Here is a 17,515-nt window from a genome sequence, read left to right as displayed (position 1 = left end):
TGCAACATATTGAAATATTTTATTAACAAATCACAACTTGCTTATATTAAACTGAATTAGTACTTTAATACAATCGGACAAGTTGTTGTTTGAGGTTATCAAGAGACCATGTAGACTTTTCAGTTTTCCCACAAACTTGCACCTGGAATTTCTACGGAAAGATTATAAACAGGCTGAATTTTCTTATGATATATTTTGTTTATAACAATGTGGAGAAACAAATTCAGGAGGTAACATTTTGTTAATAAATGACCAGAATTTTCATGTAATACTTGGAGAAAAAGAAAAGAAAGGCAGCAGGGTTTTCAGGGAAGAATTAGGTTTCTGGCTTTTATGTTTTTTAACTTGCAAACTGAACTAAAACTCTGATAAATATTGGACAAAAACAAACAATCCTGGTACATATATAGCATCCTTGATCTATGAGTCATTGTAGGCTGACAGGATGAGATCACTGTTGTGGAGCCGGTGGAGTATCAGGCGTACATTTTGGTGAAGGTGCTGTTGTGACTACGACTGTTGAAACAGATTTTGGGGAGCCTGCAGCCATGTGCTGAACCTGCTGCGCTGGAACTGTCTGGATCCGAACCTGAAGAGTATAAGATGGTAGATAATTCTCTGTATTTGTTTGATCTGAACAGAAACTATAAAATGAAATCACTATATGTGCTAAAAATGAAAAGCATCTACAAAAACCTGTGTGGCCTGTCCTTGCTGCTGAAGCTGTTGGAACTGTTGCGCTGTGACAAAACTGACAGGTTTGTTTCCTGCAATCAGCTTCGTGCCAGCAGGCATGGTGGTGAGAATGATGTTTCTGCCCAGGCTGCTAATACTGCTCACACAGGAGAGAGAAATGTATAAATATAGATCAACTGCAAAAATGTGCACTTCTACTGTTATAATGTCAAGAAAACACACAAATTGCTGAAATAAAATTATATCTTAGAGCATTAACCTTCACAATAAAATGAAAGCGAAAAGTCTAAATCTGTGCAGGCTTACTTTGTGTTCAGGCTTCCTTTCACAATGGGTGTCGTTACAACACTCTTGCTCTTCAGTGGCTGATTGAGGACAGACAGGGGGACTGTGATCCGTGCGGGTAACTTCCCCTACAGTGTTCAAAGAACAGAATGGTTTGGGCCTGTTATTGATGGTTTTACAGTACACTTAAAGCAATCATTTAAATAAGGTAAAATTCAAAATTCCCATTATTGAGAATATCCTATTATAGATCACTAAAGAAAAACAAAAGTCTGCAGTGAAATGACTTGCTGAATGCAAGCTGACTGTATGTTTGGAGAAAGCGAGGAACAGGTGGATGCATTCCTTGCTTATCAGTTCCTGGTTTTCATTTGAGGAAACCATGTAAATCAATAAATTACCAACCCGTTAAAACATTAACTATCTCTAGTTTTAACAGATAGTTACACATAGTTGGGATAATCTTTTCAGTAACTGTAAGCTGTTTGGTTAACTCTCACACTTAAACCCTTCTTAAGACATGCATTAGATAACATTGTTGGATTCAACAGTGTGTTATAGTGATGAATAACACTGAATATTTCTCTAACCGTTTGTGTGGTGACAACTGTAGTAGGGACCTGTCGCACAGTAGCTGTAGCTGTTCCTAGCGTCAGAGGTGACCCCGAAGCTCCAGAAGCCACTGTGATCCCTTTAGCACCGGCCACAACACTGGCAGGCATGGTCACTACGTTAGCACATGTACTTGCTGTGAGAGGTTTACTGCCAGTGGTGGTGGTCATTGTGATGGTCTGACCTGGTTTCTGTGGAATTACACCCAGGCCCGGCATTATCCGAATTGTGGCGCCGGTCTTGTCTGGGGAAGTCACAGTGGAGAAGGTCCTAGATTTTTGGTCGGCCACAGTGACGGCCAACGTGGGCATCAAACGAATGGTCGTGTCTCCTGCAGCCTTTAACAAGGTCGAGGCAACGTGTCCTGCTTTAGTGGTCTGTACTTCCCCAGTACAGGATGCAGCACTGGACACCGAAGAAGGTGAAGGATGGGGTGGTGTCACGTGAAGAGTGGCTGATATGCTCTTGCCGCCTGTGGAGGCAGAGCCCAGAAAGTCAGAAGTGAGCTTGACGGTCGTAACTGGGGATTTGGCAAGTGTTGCCATCATGTCTGGGGTGATCCGCAGCACTGTTTGGCCTTTAGCATCTGTGGTTATGGACGATGGTGGGAGGCGTAGGACATCTTTGCCTTGGATGCGAAGGTTTGTAGCTGTGATAGGAATTCCTGCTCCTGGAGACTTTACTCCCAGTTGTCCTGTGATAGACACCTGCAAATAATAATTATTATAATGATAATTATACAAATAATAAATCATGGGATCATTAATTGGTAAACGGCCTTCAAGGATTTTTTTCCTGTCACCATCCTCTTCCTGTATACTACTCAGTTAAACTACATTTCAACTATAGTTGTTGCGCTGAGATTGTAAGGAGTCAAATTTGTTTATTCATGTGTATATCTGTAAGCATCTGACATTTAAGGGAACATCTCTACTATACGGTTAATAACTATGCACCACTGTTGCACTGTAGTCGTCTTTATTAAAGGGCCCTTCAGATAGTAGATACCCAAATATATACAGTTAAAAGAAAATGCTCAACCTGTTTGATGTTTGGGCTGGTGACTCCTTGCAGCACAGCTGGAGAAGCAGGGTTGGTAGCTGGGCTACCAGGTGATCCAGATTGAGGTTTGGCCACAGTTACAGCTGACACAGACAATGTAGTTGGAACCTGGACTGGACTGCTAGCAGGTTGACTTCTTAAAGGCACAGACACCACAGCCTGTTGACATACACAACAAACACAGACAGAATTAATTGTACATTTCCAACAACCATCCATCCATCTTTTAAAAATTACTAGTTGTTTTTGGTACCTGTGAAATTCCTTTAGCAGACACTGACACTGGCATCCGGATCTGGTGAGGGGTCTGATGTACCAGTGTGGCTTGCTGACTTCCTGCCGATGACCCCAGGCCAGGCTGAGCAGGAACGACTCGTACTTGTGGAAGAGAACCTGCCGTCAGGTGACTCACTATACGAGCTGCGTGGGATGTAACTGGCTGTGAAGCTGGTGGACAAGCCTGACTTGTGGGCAAAATAGTTCCCAGCTGGGGCAACGATGGAGGGGACACAAGAAGAACACTAGGCGTACAAGAGGGAGCAGAAGCAACAGACAAGAGTTGATTTGAAATTGCACAAATGAATCAAAACGTATGTTCTAGACAATATAAATAAGAAAAAAAAAAAAAAAAATATGGCACACTGACCCTGGGCTGGTTTTGATTGTATCTGGGACTCTGGTTTTTGTTGGTGTGGTGACTGTGGAGGGTAAGGGTGATTTGGGGGTTCCAGGTGTGTTCGGAGTGGGTGTCGTCGGGATTGGTGACATGGGATTAGAACCTATATCCTGTCCTGCTTCCAAAAATCCAGTTTTGTTGCCTCCATCTTTGCTTCCAGACTTCTAAACCATAAAAACAAAGATTAATCAAAACAATAATTGGTAAATGGTTATTTCCCCCAGTAAATGCTGTTGGGTGTTTGTTTTTTTTCCTGTGGACTTACAGGTTTAGCTGCTGGTTTCGGTTTTTGCTGTAGAGCTTTTCTTGCTTTTGCAGCTGCAGCTTGAGCCTGGTGGATCCTCTCTGGATAGGACAAATAAACCAAAGAATAAGTTTTTTTCCCTCCACTGCTCAGTGATTAAGTCATTTTCTGTATCTAACAGAGCTAAAGAGGCTTTTACAAATGAAATGTCTTTTCTTCACATGGAAAGAGATGATAAAGGTAGTTCATTTTGCTTGATGCTAATGTTAAATGTGCCATGACTCACGCACACAACAGGAGCAGAATCAAGCAGGAAATAAACCAGTTAATGTTAGTTGAGTTGAGGACAACAAGTGCAATAAAAGCGATAATTAGAGTTAATCTGTAACACCTCATGGAGACGTGGACAGGGCCAAGAGCCAGCAAACCAAACAAGTAAGATATTGTACAAGAAACGGTCAGATTTTAGTAGGCTCCTAATGTCTTCTGATAATGTCCTTCATACAGAGCAGAGTACTGTATCCTGATGTTGAGTAAAAACAAGACACTGTTCTTTAAGGCAGCTCCATAAACCAGAAATATTTTGAAATAAGCTTTGTGGCTTACCAAACTCTTCCTGGCTGCGATTGCGGTGCAGGTAAATCCACAGTTTGCGGCCGATGTCATACTTGACACAGGGGTCTTTCTCATAGTGAAGTCTATCCAGAGCCCCGCTGACAACTGTATTCACCTAAATGGAAAGCAAAGCTCCTTACTCACGGAAAATGTCACTAAAAGGCTAAAGCTTAAAGCCAGTGTCTGTCTCTGAAAAGTGGTCAATTCATAATCAAACACAACAAAGAAGTCATCTGTAATTATGAAAAATGATAAGGGACACAGAGAAAAAACTTAATGAAGAGGAAAAAAAGAAGGGAAAACTCTTTCATGCCTGTGCACTTGTGACATCTGGAGCAAGAAACTGTGAGTCTTTCAGCAGTTCACAGATCTCTGCTCTCGTTCCCTCCCCATTGGGTAATCTGGCTGCTGCATCCCGTACTAGAAAAAAAGAAAAGAGGCAAAAGTCATACGAATGGCTTTGCTGCTAAAGCAGTGAGTCCCCACATCAATGGAATCCACGTAAAACAGAAGCTCTAACCCAGAGAAAGAATGGTGACGTATGGTGGTCGGTCTGAGCGCAGCAGCGTGTGCTCCCTGGCTTTGTTTAGTGACATCTCCTTATCGAACACTCCTTTAACTGGACCCACCACAGATTCAAAGCCATGCATCCTAAACGTGAAAGCCTTATGTGGCTGGTTGTACCGTTGCTGCTCCTAATAATTAAAAAGAAAAAAAAGTATGTGGACTTCAGAGAGGGTATGTCAGGCCAGATGTGCAGATCACTTTAAACGTTGCAGCACAAAAGCAAACCTGGACTTGAAACACTTGTCTCTCATCTCCAGTGCTGGGACGCACGACATAATCAGTTGAACTGTGTGAAGAGGGGGAAAAAAAAAAAAATTAGGAGCTTACATATACGTGTATTACACTTCTTAAGAATAACTTTAATGTCACAATAATTCAAGAAACAAGCAGAAAACATGAAATTAGCAATAAAAATCATAAATTGCTGAAGCTTACAGTCTCGGTGTGGGAGAGGTCATGTCTAATGTTTCTTCATTTTCTGTCTGTTGAAGATAAAAAGCCTTTTTAAATATTGTCAGAGATAAAACTGATAAAACACAACTAACGTACAGCATTGTACAAGCTGTACAATGTCACAAGTGTACAAGTCACACGGCATTTTTTGTAGTAATATTTTTTTTTTTACCTTGACAATGAAATCTTTGGAGTCTAACCACAACTGACACAGTGCACTCAAATCCTTCTCTGTATCCTGAGTGGGACCTAAAAGAAATTGTGAATGTTAATCTCCTTTGACGACCACCAACAACAAGCACTACTTCAGGCCAGGTATTGCTGCGTTTGAATGTGCTTACCGATCCACCTCCACTGTTGACATTCATCAGAAAATTCCACAAATGGAGAAAAGCCACTGGGAAGTGCCATCATGCCATCTGATTTACAAACAGAAGAGTGCAGAGGTAAATACTTGGATATTTCTTCCCACTCCAACACGGGGTAAAAAAAAAATACTGTTTTAGTGTGAGTGACCATTGCTACTCACCTTTAGTCTCTCCTGCAAGAAACTGCAGGGCTTGAACAACCAAGTCAGACCAGCACGAGGCTGAAGAAAACCATGCATTAATGGAACTTGCTGGAGATGACTGCCATATTTGAACTTTCTCCTCCAACTGAGGGATTAAATTAATGGTGTTAAATTCTCTACAGGGATGTTACAAAATTTAAAACATGTATGCAGGCCGAAATTAGCGCTTACCACTGAAGTACTGGCAGGACCTTCTGTCCTCAAGATGTTTTCCAGCAAACTGAAAAAACTGGCGACTATTTCCTCAACTGGAACGGGACTGCTTAGATACTCCTCCACAACTCTGCAATAATAATAATAATAATAATAATACTGATAAGTAGAAGAAGAGGATCCATCATCTAGCCAGACTATACAGTTACATTTTGACACCAGCAATTTGCTAGACTCACTCCTCCTTAATGTTGGTTAGCGGGGTAGACGGTGCATCTGGCAGGGAGTTGATCATGTTTGCTGGTGGAGCTGATGGGGTGTCTGGAGGTGCAAGAGTGTCACAGGTGTCCTCAGATTCAACTTTTATCGTCCTCATTTTCTTCTTCCTTCTCTCATCTCTGATCTTCTTCTTAGGCAAAGACAGATCGAAGAGTGCTGTGACAATTGAAATAAACAAAGACAAACAATATTATCAGTGTCACAGTGTAATCTGAAAGTACTGACATTCTGTATCAAAGTTTCCACATACCAATGCGCTCCCTTTTAAGAAAGATGGATGACATAAAGGTTTTCATTACTTTTTTTGTATACCTCCCCAGACGTTCACTATTACATAAGTCTTTCTTGAAGCTCGAGGTACAACTCATGTGTTTCATTGTGACATAAGCTGTGAAAGCTGAGGTGGACTGTATATGAGTATTTAAGGCCTTCTATTCCGATATAATTTTAACCCCCTATTTGTTGCTTTTTTTAAATTCTGGAGTTCTCTTTGTAGATTTCTAACAAAAACGGTCATCAATTTTTTAATGTTTCATTAAAACATTTAAAAAGTGGATATTTTAAACACATTTACTCACGCATAGTCCCTTTACGACCCATGTTTGCTCTTGAAAGTATGTCTCCAAGGTGGATATCAGAGGTTATCAAGTCTGGATGGTCCTAGGAATAAAAATAAATAAATAAATAAAATTAAAAAAAAGTCATTAAAGATATAGTGAACAAACCTTATGAGAATCATGCGTTTTGTCTCCGTCTCTTGCAACTTACCGGTTGTCGCTTCCTCTTCTCACGATGATTCTGCAGCATGACTTTCAAATCCTGCTCACCAAGTTCTATTTTTTCTGTTATGATAATCATAATAATAACAATGATAACAAATTATGTATAAAAAAACAAAAACAAACAAACAAAAAAACAAAACAAAACAAAAAAAAAAAAAAACACACACTTCCTGTGCTTAAACAACACAGTAACATTATTCAGGGTACACGACAAATCACGTACCAGTACTCTTCATGTCTTGAGTGGAGAGGCTTGGTAGTACTCTGACTGAGACCGTGGGTGTTGGAGAAGAGGGTGACTGAGGTGCCGGAGTCCATGGTGATATATCTGGAAGGCATCCAAAGGAACTGGTATGGTCAGTCTTGTGATGATTCAAATTGATGTATCAATCAATCTGTATGTTTAAGTTTGCTCTCAATTTTTCATATTCATGTTAGCTGTCAATGAAGTGCTTCATAGATTACAAAAGAATGTAATTAGCATTAGAAACACTCATCCAAGACCAGACAAACCATCATCATCAGATGAAGCATTGCTGTCCCCACACTCAGCTTTGACCTCCTTCATTATGCGACTCAATCTTCTTGTCACCCTTGCCTCCCGCATTTCTGCATGGGTTTTGGTTGGTAACCTTCTTTTATGTGGAAAGTCCAGACCATTTTGTACTGCAAAGTCCAGCAGCTCCTGCAACAAGAAATACATCAAAACTCACAGACACAGACAGAAGCTAAGAGGCTGTGCGCAATCTTCCACAAACTTAAAAAACACAAATACCTTTCTGGAGACGAGGATCTGCTTCAGCAGCCTGTGGTAATACTGCTGAAGGCAGTGCACCTGTCGTTTCCTCTGGGACTTGGCACACAGTTGTCTGTACTTGACCACCTCAGGATTGAAGTAACCATCTGGGTTGGGATAACAAGAGATGTGATGAGTAACTGCTTCAAAAATCAATTCAGCATCATTCACTCTTCTCAGCAGTAAAGTAAAGTGGTAAGCACCTCTGAATAGTTTTTGTGCAAGATGAAGGGGGTTCCCAAAGTTAAAATTTTTATTATTGAATAGGTCACTGATGGTACTGTCCTGCTCCACACTATTGTTCTCAGGAAACTGCGGCAGAAACTGACGAAGGTGCTGCCGCTGGGAATCTGTCAGTACTTCACGCCAAGTGCTTTCACTCAGCACAGAGAAGAAAATTTCAGGCTGTCGTAAAAAGAAGTGAACAGCAACATATGAAGATATGTGAAGCAAAATATGAACCGTGAAACAGCAGAAAAGAGGATAATTTCGCAACTAAATGCCAAACAACTCACGTCCTCCAGGAGGTCCTCTGGAAGGCTCACTCTGCAGTTCCCCAGCATGCACTCCTCGGTGATTTGCTCATCGTTCTCTTCTTTTGGATCAAGAGGGTCCGAAAGCATGTGTGCAAGGGCGTCCATTCTCCTCTGTTCCCACCTTCAAGTATTTCACATGATCACAAACCCTCGGAATACGTCTTTTCACTTATTCACGTTGTTCATTAAATAGTTTTGGGGTAGTGTTGTAGCGCAAGCAAACAAAACCATCCACAGCAACGAAACACCTCATAACAAACTACGCTAAGGTGCTAAGCTAAGCTAGCAGGAAGCTCAATATGACGCGTCTATATACGGTCTCTACTCACTAAGCTGGGATTTAGGTTAGCCACCAATGATAGTACTCTGTGCAGTATGCTGGCTAATAGAATAAAATGGAAAAATACTGTGCTCATATAGATGCAAGTGATTAAAAACTGTTGGTAGCTCTTACCTGACTGAAGAGGGAACTATTTTACCGACGCACGGTTTTCTTCTTCTATCCGATTGTTAAGTGCTGTCGTGACGAATCCTACTTCCGGGCCTAAAGTAGTCTGCGTTTAATATGGCTTTTGTGTTGTTAACATGTTTAATGTTATGTATTTTCTTCTATTTAATCTCAAAAAGCTCCTAAAACAGTCAGTGATCACTGTTGACCTCCCTCGGCTTTTATTACCACTAATCATTTATTTAAGCTCAGTTTTTAAAACCTTAGGATGTAACAGCCCAGCCCATGCAGAAGTACATTCAAATTCAAATTCAAATTTTATTTGTCACGTACACAGTCATACACAGTACGATATGTAGTGAAATGCTTGGACAACTGCTCGTGACCTAAAGAAAACAAAAAAGGAAAGGCTATGAATAAGATAGGAAATAAATATGAAAAATTAAAAAGGGTAAATTTAACTAGGAAGGAATAAAATATAAATTAAGGTTAAAAATGAAATAACTGTACAACACAAATTAGAATGAAGGGTAAATTTAACTGGGAAGAATAAGATAAAATATATAAATTAAAGTTGAAAATAAAATAACTGTACAACAAAATACACAATACACAATATAGAACTATATAAGAATGTATGAAGAAATCTAAATATAAATAAATATATACACAATAACAGCAGCTGTACAAGTATTAACTGGAAATGAAGAATATAGTGACCAGTGTTGTGCAAAAACAATGTCCAGAAAGTCCAGTGTGTGTGTAAGAACCATATGTGTGGGTCAGTACTGTGTGGTGGTGTGATTGAGAGACCGTATCGCCTGCGGGAAGAAGCTCCTCCTCAGTCTCTCTGTGTTGGTCTTCAGGGAGCGGAATCGCTTTCCTGACCTCAACAGAGAGAACAGTCTGTTGTTGGGATGGCTGAGGTCCTTCACGATCTTCCTGGCCTTGGTCCAGCACCGCCTGCTGTAGATTGAGTGCAGGTCAGGGAGCTTGGAGCGGATGGTGCGCTCAGCTGACCGCACAACCCTCTGTAGAGCTCGTCTGTCCTGCATGGTGCTGTTACATGAATGACTAACCTCGTATTGTGGATGGATTATCTCAGTTGTTCTCCTGGCTGAAGTTTGATTCTTTTACAGCATCCTGCCATGCGATTACATTTGTTCCTGACCACCGAGAATCCTCACGTTAACTTTTATAGAGTGGAAAAAAGTTAGCTTGTTTATGTCTGTGAAGATTCTCAGTCATCCAGGTCATCGTAGTCAAAGGAGCTTGCAAAGAAAAGCGTCTGGACTTCTTTAAGTTACTTGAAGACGTTTCGCCTCTCATCCGAGAAGCTTCTTCAGTTCTAAGGTCAAATGGTGGAGAGTCCCAGATATAAACCTAGTGGGAGTGTTCCCCCACAGAGGGACAAAAGGACCCCCTGATGATCCTCTAATCGCCTGAGCCAAGGTGTGAAACTGGGTGTGGGTCCCAATCAGCCAGAGTTTCGGGTGAGTTCATTGTGAAACCTGGCCCCACCCTATCATGCGAATTCCTGAGATCAGATGGCCCAGGATGTGAGTGGGCGTTAAGGCGTCTGGGAAGGGATCTCAAAACTGGATTATAGATGGCAGACAGTTGGTGTCGTAAACCACCGCCTCTGTTCAAAGATGGTCGCTCACAGTGGACATAGATGGCTTCTTTCACTCCTCTTTCAAACCATCTGTCCTCTCTGTCCAAAATGTGAACATTGGCACAAAGGACACTCTTTCGAGGATGCCAATGTTCACATTTTGGACAGAGAGGACAGATGGTTTGAAAGAGGAGTGAAAGAAGCCATCTATAATCCAGTTTTGAGATCCCTTCCCAGACGCCTTAACGCCCACTCACATCCTGGGCCATCTGATCTCAGGAATTCGCATGATAGGGTGGGGCCAGGTTTCACAATGAACTCACCCGAAACTCTGGCTGATTGGGACCCACACCCAGTTTCACACCTTGGCTCAGGCGATTAGAGGATCATCAGGGGGTCCTTTTGTCCCTCTGTGGGGGGATACTCCCACTAGGTTTATATCTGGGACTCTCCACCATTTGACCTTAGAACTGAAGAAGCTTCTCGGATGAGAGGCGAAACGTCTTCAAGTAACTTAAAGAAGTCCAGACGCTTTTCTTTGCAAGCTCCTTTGATTAGCTTGTTTATATTATACTAACATAGCTGTGTCGCTAGCGGTCACGTAGCACATCATTATATACCAGCTAGCCCAACTTCAGTAACCCTACAAACGTCACTGCTGTTTAGTTTCCTGTCTTCATTTATGCTGGAAGTGATAACATAGCTGTACGCTTTAATTTGTTTCCAAAACCCCGCAGTCAGGACATGCTATATTGTATTTAGATAGAAGCTAGCGAGCTAACTCCCTGCTAACTTCTAACTCCGTTAAATGTCATAAATTCCATTTTCATGGATGCCTGGATGTTAAACTCAATTGTTACACCTGGTAGAGCAGAACACTGATCATTTTATTAAAGATGAAAGACTTTAGACAGTTTTTCAACTCTCAGTAATGCCATAGTGATGTTTGATATATGGACCTGCAGCGGAGTTTAGGCCCAGACACGGCTAGTGACGTCACACTGAACAACCGGATTGATATTTAATGACATACTCGCCCCCGAGGTTTTGCCGCCCTCTAAAGGAAATTAGTAAGTATGTGCTTGGTATGTAGCTGTACCAAACATAAAACTTAATAACTTTGCCGAATTGTAATTTCAATAACATATTTACTGTTATTCATTATTTGTGCAGAATTAGCTGTCTAATTTTATGGAAATGTTCGAATTAATAGTACGGCTTATAAAATCGTCTGGGTCTAATTTTATTGCATGCAGGTAAGGAGTTTTCTGTTCCACCCAAAAATTTAAAAATGACTCTAACACAATAGTTGTGTAAATTACACCTGTCCTGAGGCAAAATGTAAACCTATTTGTTGAAAAAGTAGATCCAAAATATTCTTTAAAATACAAATTAGCTCTTGAGAACTCCCGCAAAATGGCGTTTTTCTCTTGCTAGTCAAATTGCATGGTAAATATGACAATTATAATAAGTTATAAATTAACTATTATGGTTTCAATACATAACTCTTATAATTGTTTCAGTCTAATTTGTGACTCACATCTGTGCAATCCTTTCACTGAAACCTGTTTAGTCTGGAAAAAGAAGTGACAAAACACATGGTCACGTGATGTGCTAACAAAGTTTAGTCCTGTTTGACATATTTTGTATTTTTCCAATCTTTTATGACCAGTTTGAATGTGCTACTGTAACCAATGTAACGCTCATTTTCCACAAGGCTAATTCATTTCAATTTTTATTTATCTATATAACTGCATTCTTTTCACAGTCCCTAACATTCCATGGTTAACATCTTTTTCTTTGAGATTTTTTATGGTTTATTTATCATTTTCTTTAAATACATAACAGCTAATTATAAAATAAAGGGTATGGGGTTTATTTGTAAAGTTTATGAAGCCTAAATTGTATTCTAGTTGTAGAATAACCCAACAGATAAACACTTAACATAATTGTATCTCCCCTGTAACTTGTGAAGATCCCTCCTATTTATTGAACATAAAGAAGGAGAAAAGAAAAAAAATAATGGCAAAAAAATAAATAAGGGGTCATGTCTGATGAACTCTTGTCTAACTTCTTCCTGATTTATATTCAGTTTTTATTATAGTGTCCTTGCATTGATATATGAACATGTGAAATGCTGCTTCAGTTTTTGCTCCACCTCTTTTTGATGCTGTAATCAACAGTCAATCCCTCTGCCTCATAACTCAGCCCGGGAGAGGCAGGAGACACACTCTGTCCTTCAGAAGTCTTCACCAACATTGTCCTGCCATATGTGGCAGGCACAACAAGTGGCAGAGCTGTGAAACCAACACTTTCTCATTTCTCTCAAAGGTTTTGCCTTTAATTCCTTGGGAGGATGGCAGAAGGTGCAGATGGAGAGGAAGAGATTCAGTTTCTGCGTACAGTGAGTGATGCTCCTTATCTGTTCTCGATTAGTTGTCAACTGTTGGTAAACTTATTCATCAACAATGAATGGTAGTGGCTATGCTTGTCCATGATGTGGTTGCTTTATAACAGATAGTTAGACAAGCGTTCAGTGTGTTCGGTAGCTTTCTTTACATAGCACAGATAGACAGGCACAGGTGGCTGGTTTTGTTAGCATTGTTTCCTATTTATATCCCATCGGCTACTTGATATACAACTGTTTTGTCACAGAGAAGAAAATGTCTGGTGCCAGTTGACAGTTAACACGTAGACATATCGGTCTCATCGTCCCATTCCCACTGGCTTTATGGCAATGTTTATGTTTTGTTATTTAATTGGCTATAGAGCCACAAGAACTGATTCATGACTCCCGTGTGATACAGAGGCACGAAACATCAATTGTTACTTCTTCCCGTTGCACTTTCATTTTATTATTGCCCAGTATCCTTCAAGATTAAATACTTCTTTAGTCCTGTGACGCCTACAGAATAAATAAATAAAACTCAATGCTCTTCTGCCAGTTGAAAGATTGCAGTTTTCCAAGCATGAATTGCTTAATTATTGATGATCATTATCACATTATGAAGTGTATCTCTTTTTTACTGCTGTGTGGATATAACTGAATCCCACTCAGACATTGAATTTTGTTTTGTTTTTATTACATTACAAGGTTTTTAGTATATTTTACTTAAAATTTCTTACATAATTGACTGTACTATAGTTATATCAAGTATTTAGTTTAAACAAGTTTATCTCTGCTACAGTACTCTCTGCTGGGCTATCAGATTTCCTTCTTAGATCTCTGGGCCAAAGCTGACTGCAGAAGGGCATTGTGGCCTTGCAATCAGACAACTCAATGTAACACTCTTTATTTGGATGGTCCGTATATGTTGCACTTGTTTAACATAGTGGTTGAACATGTGCAGTGTAGTAACTCTAGCCTTCAAAATAGCACAAACCAGATGCTGATTATCCATTATCCTGTGTTATGAGAATTTCTCATCTTTGCAGTTTTTTTGTTCCTTCTTGATTAAATGTGTGTGTTCTGCAGTCTGCTACTTTGTGTTTAAACAGGTGCCCTTAACAGATAATTGGAACAATGTGAACTCTTTGAAATTTAAATGCGTTTTCTTGTAAATATTTTACCTTGCAGCTGCTATACATAATTCTAAGAAGCACACATTTTCACTTGACATTGTCTCTCGCCTTGAAACAGAGCACTAAGTAAAATATGTCAACAATGTGACACTGTCAGTCTGCTGCTTTTCGTCTTGAACTCAGCTGAGGTCTAAATTTACTGCGTGAGGATTAACAGTTTCAAAGCTTGGCCCATTTCAGCACCTGCTTACTTCAGTCCATTTGAGAACTGCATTACTACAGTAGTGCTAGCTCTTTAGTGGAGTGTTTTACCACTACGTTTTCAAAGAGAAGTAGAGAAGCTAAACCGACAACTGCCAAGGTTCACTGAGATATAGCTGTCACTGTCACTGTAGCTGAACTTTGGTTGTTAAAATGAAGGCTGTGACACATCAGACAGAAGTGCTTCCTAGACCGAATAGTTTCAGATTAAACCAAAAGTGAAGTAAAACCATCCACAACTTCACCCACACAGCCAGGCAGAAACTCATCCTTCTAAAAGGAATAATAAGCATAATAATTCTTTATGTGTCTGGAGAGGATTCTTTGACTGTTGAGTATTTTAGAAACTGCTGACCTAAGGGGATTTTCCCACCATCTGTAGGGTTTACAGAGTGGTCCAAAAAAGAAAGAATATCCTGTGAGCAGTAGTTCTGCCAGCAAAACTGTCTTGCTGAGGAGACTGCTTTGAGCTGATAGGAGAGTAACAGTAACTCAAATAACCATTCATTACAAAAGAAGATGCTCTTCTGCATGTAGTATACTGAACCTAAAAGAAGATCGGCTATAGTGGAAGAAGACCACACTGTGACTCTTAGCAGGGCAACGTGCCATATCACGAAGCTCATATAAAAAAAAGCTCATATCATCTTAGTCTGGTTTCCTGTGTGACAGTGAGTTACTTGTACTCAAATTGTCTCCACAGTGACCAGATCATCAATCCAGATTCACATCATAGAAGTGCAGCCAACAAATCCACGGCAACTGTGTGATGCTATCCTGTCAATATCGACCAAAATCTTTGAGGAATGTTTCCAACACCTTCCTTGAATCCATTACATGAAGAATTAGGGCAGTCCTGAAGGCAAAAGGGGGAGCAAACTGATAACTGAAGTAGGGTGTACCTAATAAAATGACTAGTGAGTGTAGGTATATTACTACATTGAGGGGAAATGCATAGTAGCTGCCCTGATCAAAACTGCTGTTGTGACCCTGCAGGGTTCCCGTAGGACTGTCAGTTTATGAAGGCTCTATAATATTTTGGTGAACGGTCTTTAAGGTCGTCTGCAAGATGTACAGTATTTTTTGCTTTAAAGTTGTAAATGACAGACTTGACTTGACTATGCCAAAGGTTAAAGATATGAAAAGACTGTGATCAGATCATAAAATTAATTGACAATAATAAGACTGTATTTTTATGTTAATATGATATTACGTTATAATTATCTTAAAGTCATGCTAAAACTGAGTAATATAAAAAAAGAAAACGTAGAATTACAGTGTTAGAGCTGCATTTTTTCTGACAATCAATAAACTCCTTTTAGTGTTCTTTGTTGTAAGCATGTGCTATGATTAAGGGGGAGAAAGAAATTTAGCAATTTTTAAGTACAGCGGTGTGTGAAATTTTGAGTTGTGTTGCCTCAAAGTAAGGTTTTATATATTTCTCTCCTTTGAAAACATGAGTAATTGCGTTACTGAACAAGTGCAATGTGGGGAGATTTTCTTCCTGGCTGTCAAATCCTAAATATCTTTTGCTTTCCAGAAAGGGATGTGTGAACAGCAGGTGCAGCCGCCTGAAATAGATAACTGTGCTGGGGTCTCAGAGCCAAAGGAAGGGGCTTAGGCATCTGTGGCCAGTGACATGCACTGAAAAGTAACACAACACAGAGGCTCAAACTTGGGGAGTAGCTTGAAAAATCACATTTTATTGCAGGTTGATTCATTTGTCTCAACTTTATTATTCATGTTGTTAAGCAAGTTGTTTGTTAAATTAAACAGTACATACCTGTGCTACAGTGTTGTTCAGCCTGTTTGTGCTGTTGACCATTAAATTAAAAGGACACGATGCTTTTATAAGGTGTAACAGCCATATAAATGCTTAAAGTTACCCATTTTAAGTATTTTTGTACCAATAACACCTCATAAAAACATATACTTAATACACTTAATACTTTATACTTAATATATGAAGTATAAATCAGCTTTTGTAGTTAAAAATGCTTTAATAAGAAATTCTAGCCATGTAAAGGCGAAAAAAACCCAGGCCATTTTAGCCTGTTGCCAGGTGGTTACTAGGCAGCCTGATGGTGTTAATAGTATATTTTATCGTGTGTAACTGAGGTTTATGGAAAGAAATTAGCTGCAATTGTTGTATAAAAAAGATACTACATTTGTTCTATACGGTGTTAAAAGTGATTAAAAGCAGGTTATTTTAGCCTGCTGCTAGGCAATATGATGATGTCATAAAAACCGATATAAATAAGAACTCATGATGCACCTATGTGCCAAGTGTGGTTGCCCAACTCCTGATGGTGTAGGAGGAGTTGGGAGTGAAAGCAAAGAAAAGCATACATATAGATATAAATTTTTATATAGTGTTAAAAATCATGCATTTACATTACGTTGCTTCTTAATATGTTTGACACCTCTTGTTTTGGTTGTTACGTCACTGTTTATAAATATAGTACAGTCAATATGGACCGATCGGGGTGACTAATTAAAAGTTAAATATGCTTACCCATGAAAAGTAAGATGCACCATGAAATCTAAGATTTGCTTAAATGCATGTGAGGTTATAGATGTCTGTTACATCAATACCAGAACACTAAACTAGCTGTTACTAGCATAACTGAAAATTAGGTAATCTCAAAAGACAGAATGTGGTGTATGCTCATTTGTAATATTTTTCTACATAAACAAAAACGTTTCAGAATAAATGGTTAATCTGAAACACTTTGCTTTTGTAATTGTCCGTTTGAAATCCAAACTATTCTTTGATTCAAAGGCTATTTTGACAGACCCCTCTGTGCATGTTTTCCTGTCAAAATGCCTACTCTGCTTCAAGCTTATTTTATCCTTGTAGGATGACCATGTAGTGCTGCAGTGCACTGCATCTATTCTTAAGGAACAGATCAAGCTGTGCCTGTCATGTGAAGGTTTTGGAAATCGTCTGTGCTTTCTCGAGACCACATCGAATGCTCAGGTATTTAAAGGACACAATGCAATGATATAACTTCTTTGAGAGCTTGCATTGCTGCTGTTCACCAAGCTGACTGGTTGTTGTGTCTTTCAGAATGTCCCTCCAGACCTCGCCATCTGCTGCTTCATTTTGGAGCAATCCCTGTCTGTGCGAGCATTACAGGAGATGTTGTCCAACTCCTCTGTGGATGAGGTAAGATTTAGAGGTTACAAGGTTACACGTGATATAGTACATACAAGTTCTTTGATTTAATCATTTGCTGCAATCAACTTATATTCACGTTGTTTCTTTTCTAACTTTATACATCTCCCACCTGCCAACCATAGGCAGTCGATTTGGACAAATGGGTAGGTTTGCTCAGGTTT

At 39.7% G+C, this 17,515-nt stretch overlaps 2 protein-coding genes across 3 annotated transcripts in view; one reads left to right on the top strand and one right to left on the bottom strand.

Annotated features, from left to right (window-relative positions):
* nfrkb (nuclear factor related to kappaB binding protein) lies at positions 1-8,610 on the bottom strand. Of its 2 annotated transcripts, none has more exons than XM_076889132.1 (25): positions 8,307-8,610; positions 7,995-8,196; positions 7,771-7,898; positions 7,509-7,680; positions 7,219-7,323; positions 6,982-7,055; positions 6,792-6,873; positions 6,174-6,369; positions 5,953-6,064; positions 5,740-5,866; positions 5,552-5,629; positions 5,383-5,459; positions 5,193-5,239; positions 4,983-5,043; positions 4,711-4,885; positions 4,504-4,610; positions 4,182-4,305; positions 3,597-3,676; positions 3,302-3,492; positions 2,909-3,176; positions 2,635-2,814; positions 1,572-2,300; positions 1,003-1,109; positions 697-832; positions 1-589 (listed from the first exon to the last, which is right to left on the bottom strand). In XM_076889132.1, the coding sequence occupies exons 1-25, from the start codon at positions 8,430-8,432 to the stop codon at positions 452-454; spliced, it is 3,822 nt and encodes a 1,273-aa protein (XP_076745247.1). In that variant the 5' UTR covers positions 8,433-8,610; the 3' UTR covers positions 1-451. The 2 variants fall into 2 exon arrangements, with proteins under 2 accessions (XP_076745247.1, XP_076745246.1); XM_076889131.1 differs by having other exon boundaries at positions 3,302-3,495; positions 8,307-8,607.
* A 4,028-nt stretch (positions 8,611-12,638) lies between these two features.
* Positions 12,639-17,515, top strand: part of LOC101476569 (ryanodine receptor 1) — a 62,890-nt gene continuing 58,013 nt past the window's right edge. The window contains exons 1-4 of the mRNA XM_076889130.1: positions 12,639-12,794; positions 17,034-17,153; positions 17,244-17,342; positions 17,477-17,497. Coding sequence (XP_076745245.1) covers positions 12,747-12,794; positions 17,034-17,153; positions 17,244-17,342; positions 17,477-17,497 — 288 coding nt within the window. The 5' untranslated portion in view covers positions 12,639-12,746. The remainder of the gene's footprint in view (positions 12,795-17,033; positions 17,154-17,243; positions 17,343-17,476; positions 17,498-17,515) is intronic.

The sequence above is a fragment of the Maylandia zebra genome, linkage group LG10, assembly GCF_041146795.1.
Source record: "Maylandia zebra isolate NMK-2024a linkage group LG10, Mzebra_GT3a, whole genome shotgun sequence".
Taxonomy (NCBI): domain Eukaryota; kingdom Metazoa; phylum Chordata; class Actinopteri; order Cichliformes; family Cichlidae; genus Maylandia; species Maylandia zebra.
The sequence above is the reverse complement of the archived record's forward strand: the minus strand, read 5'-3'. Positions and strand labels throughout refer to the sequence as shown.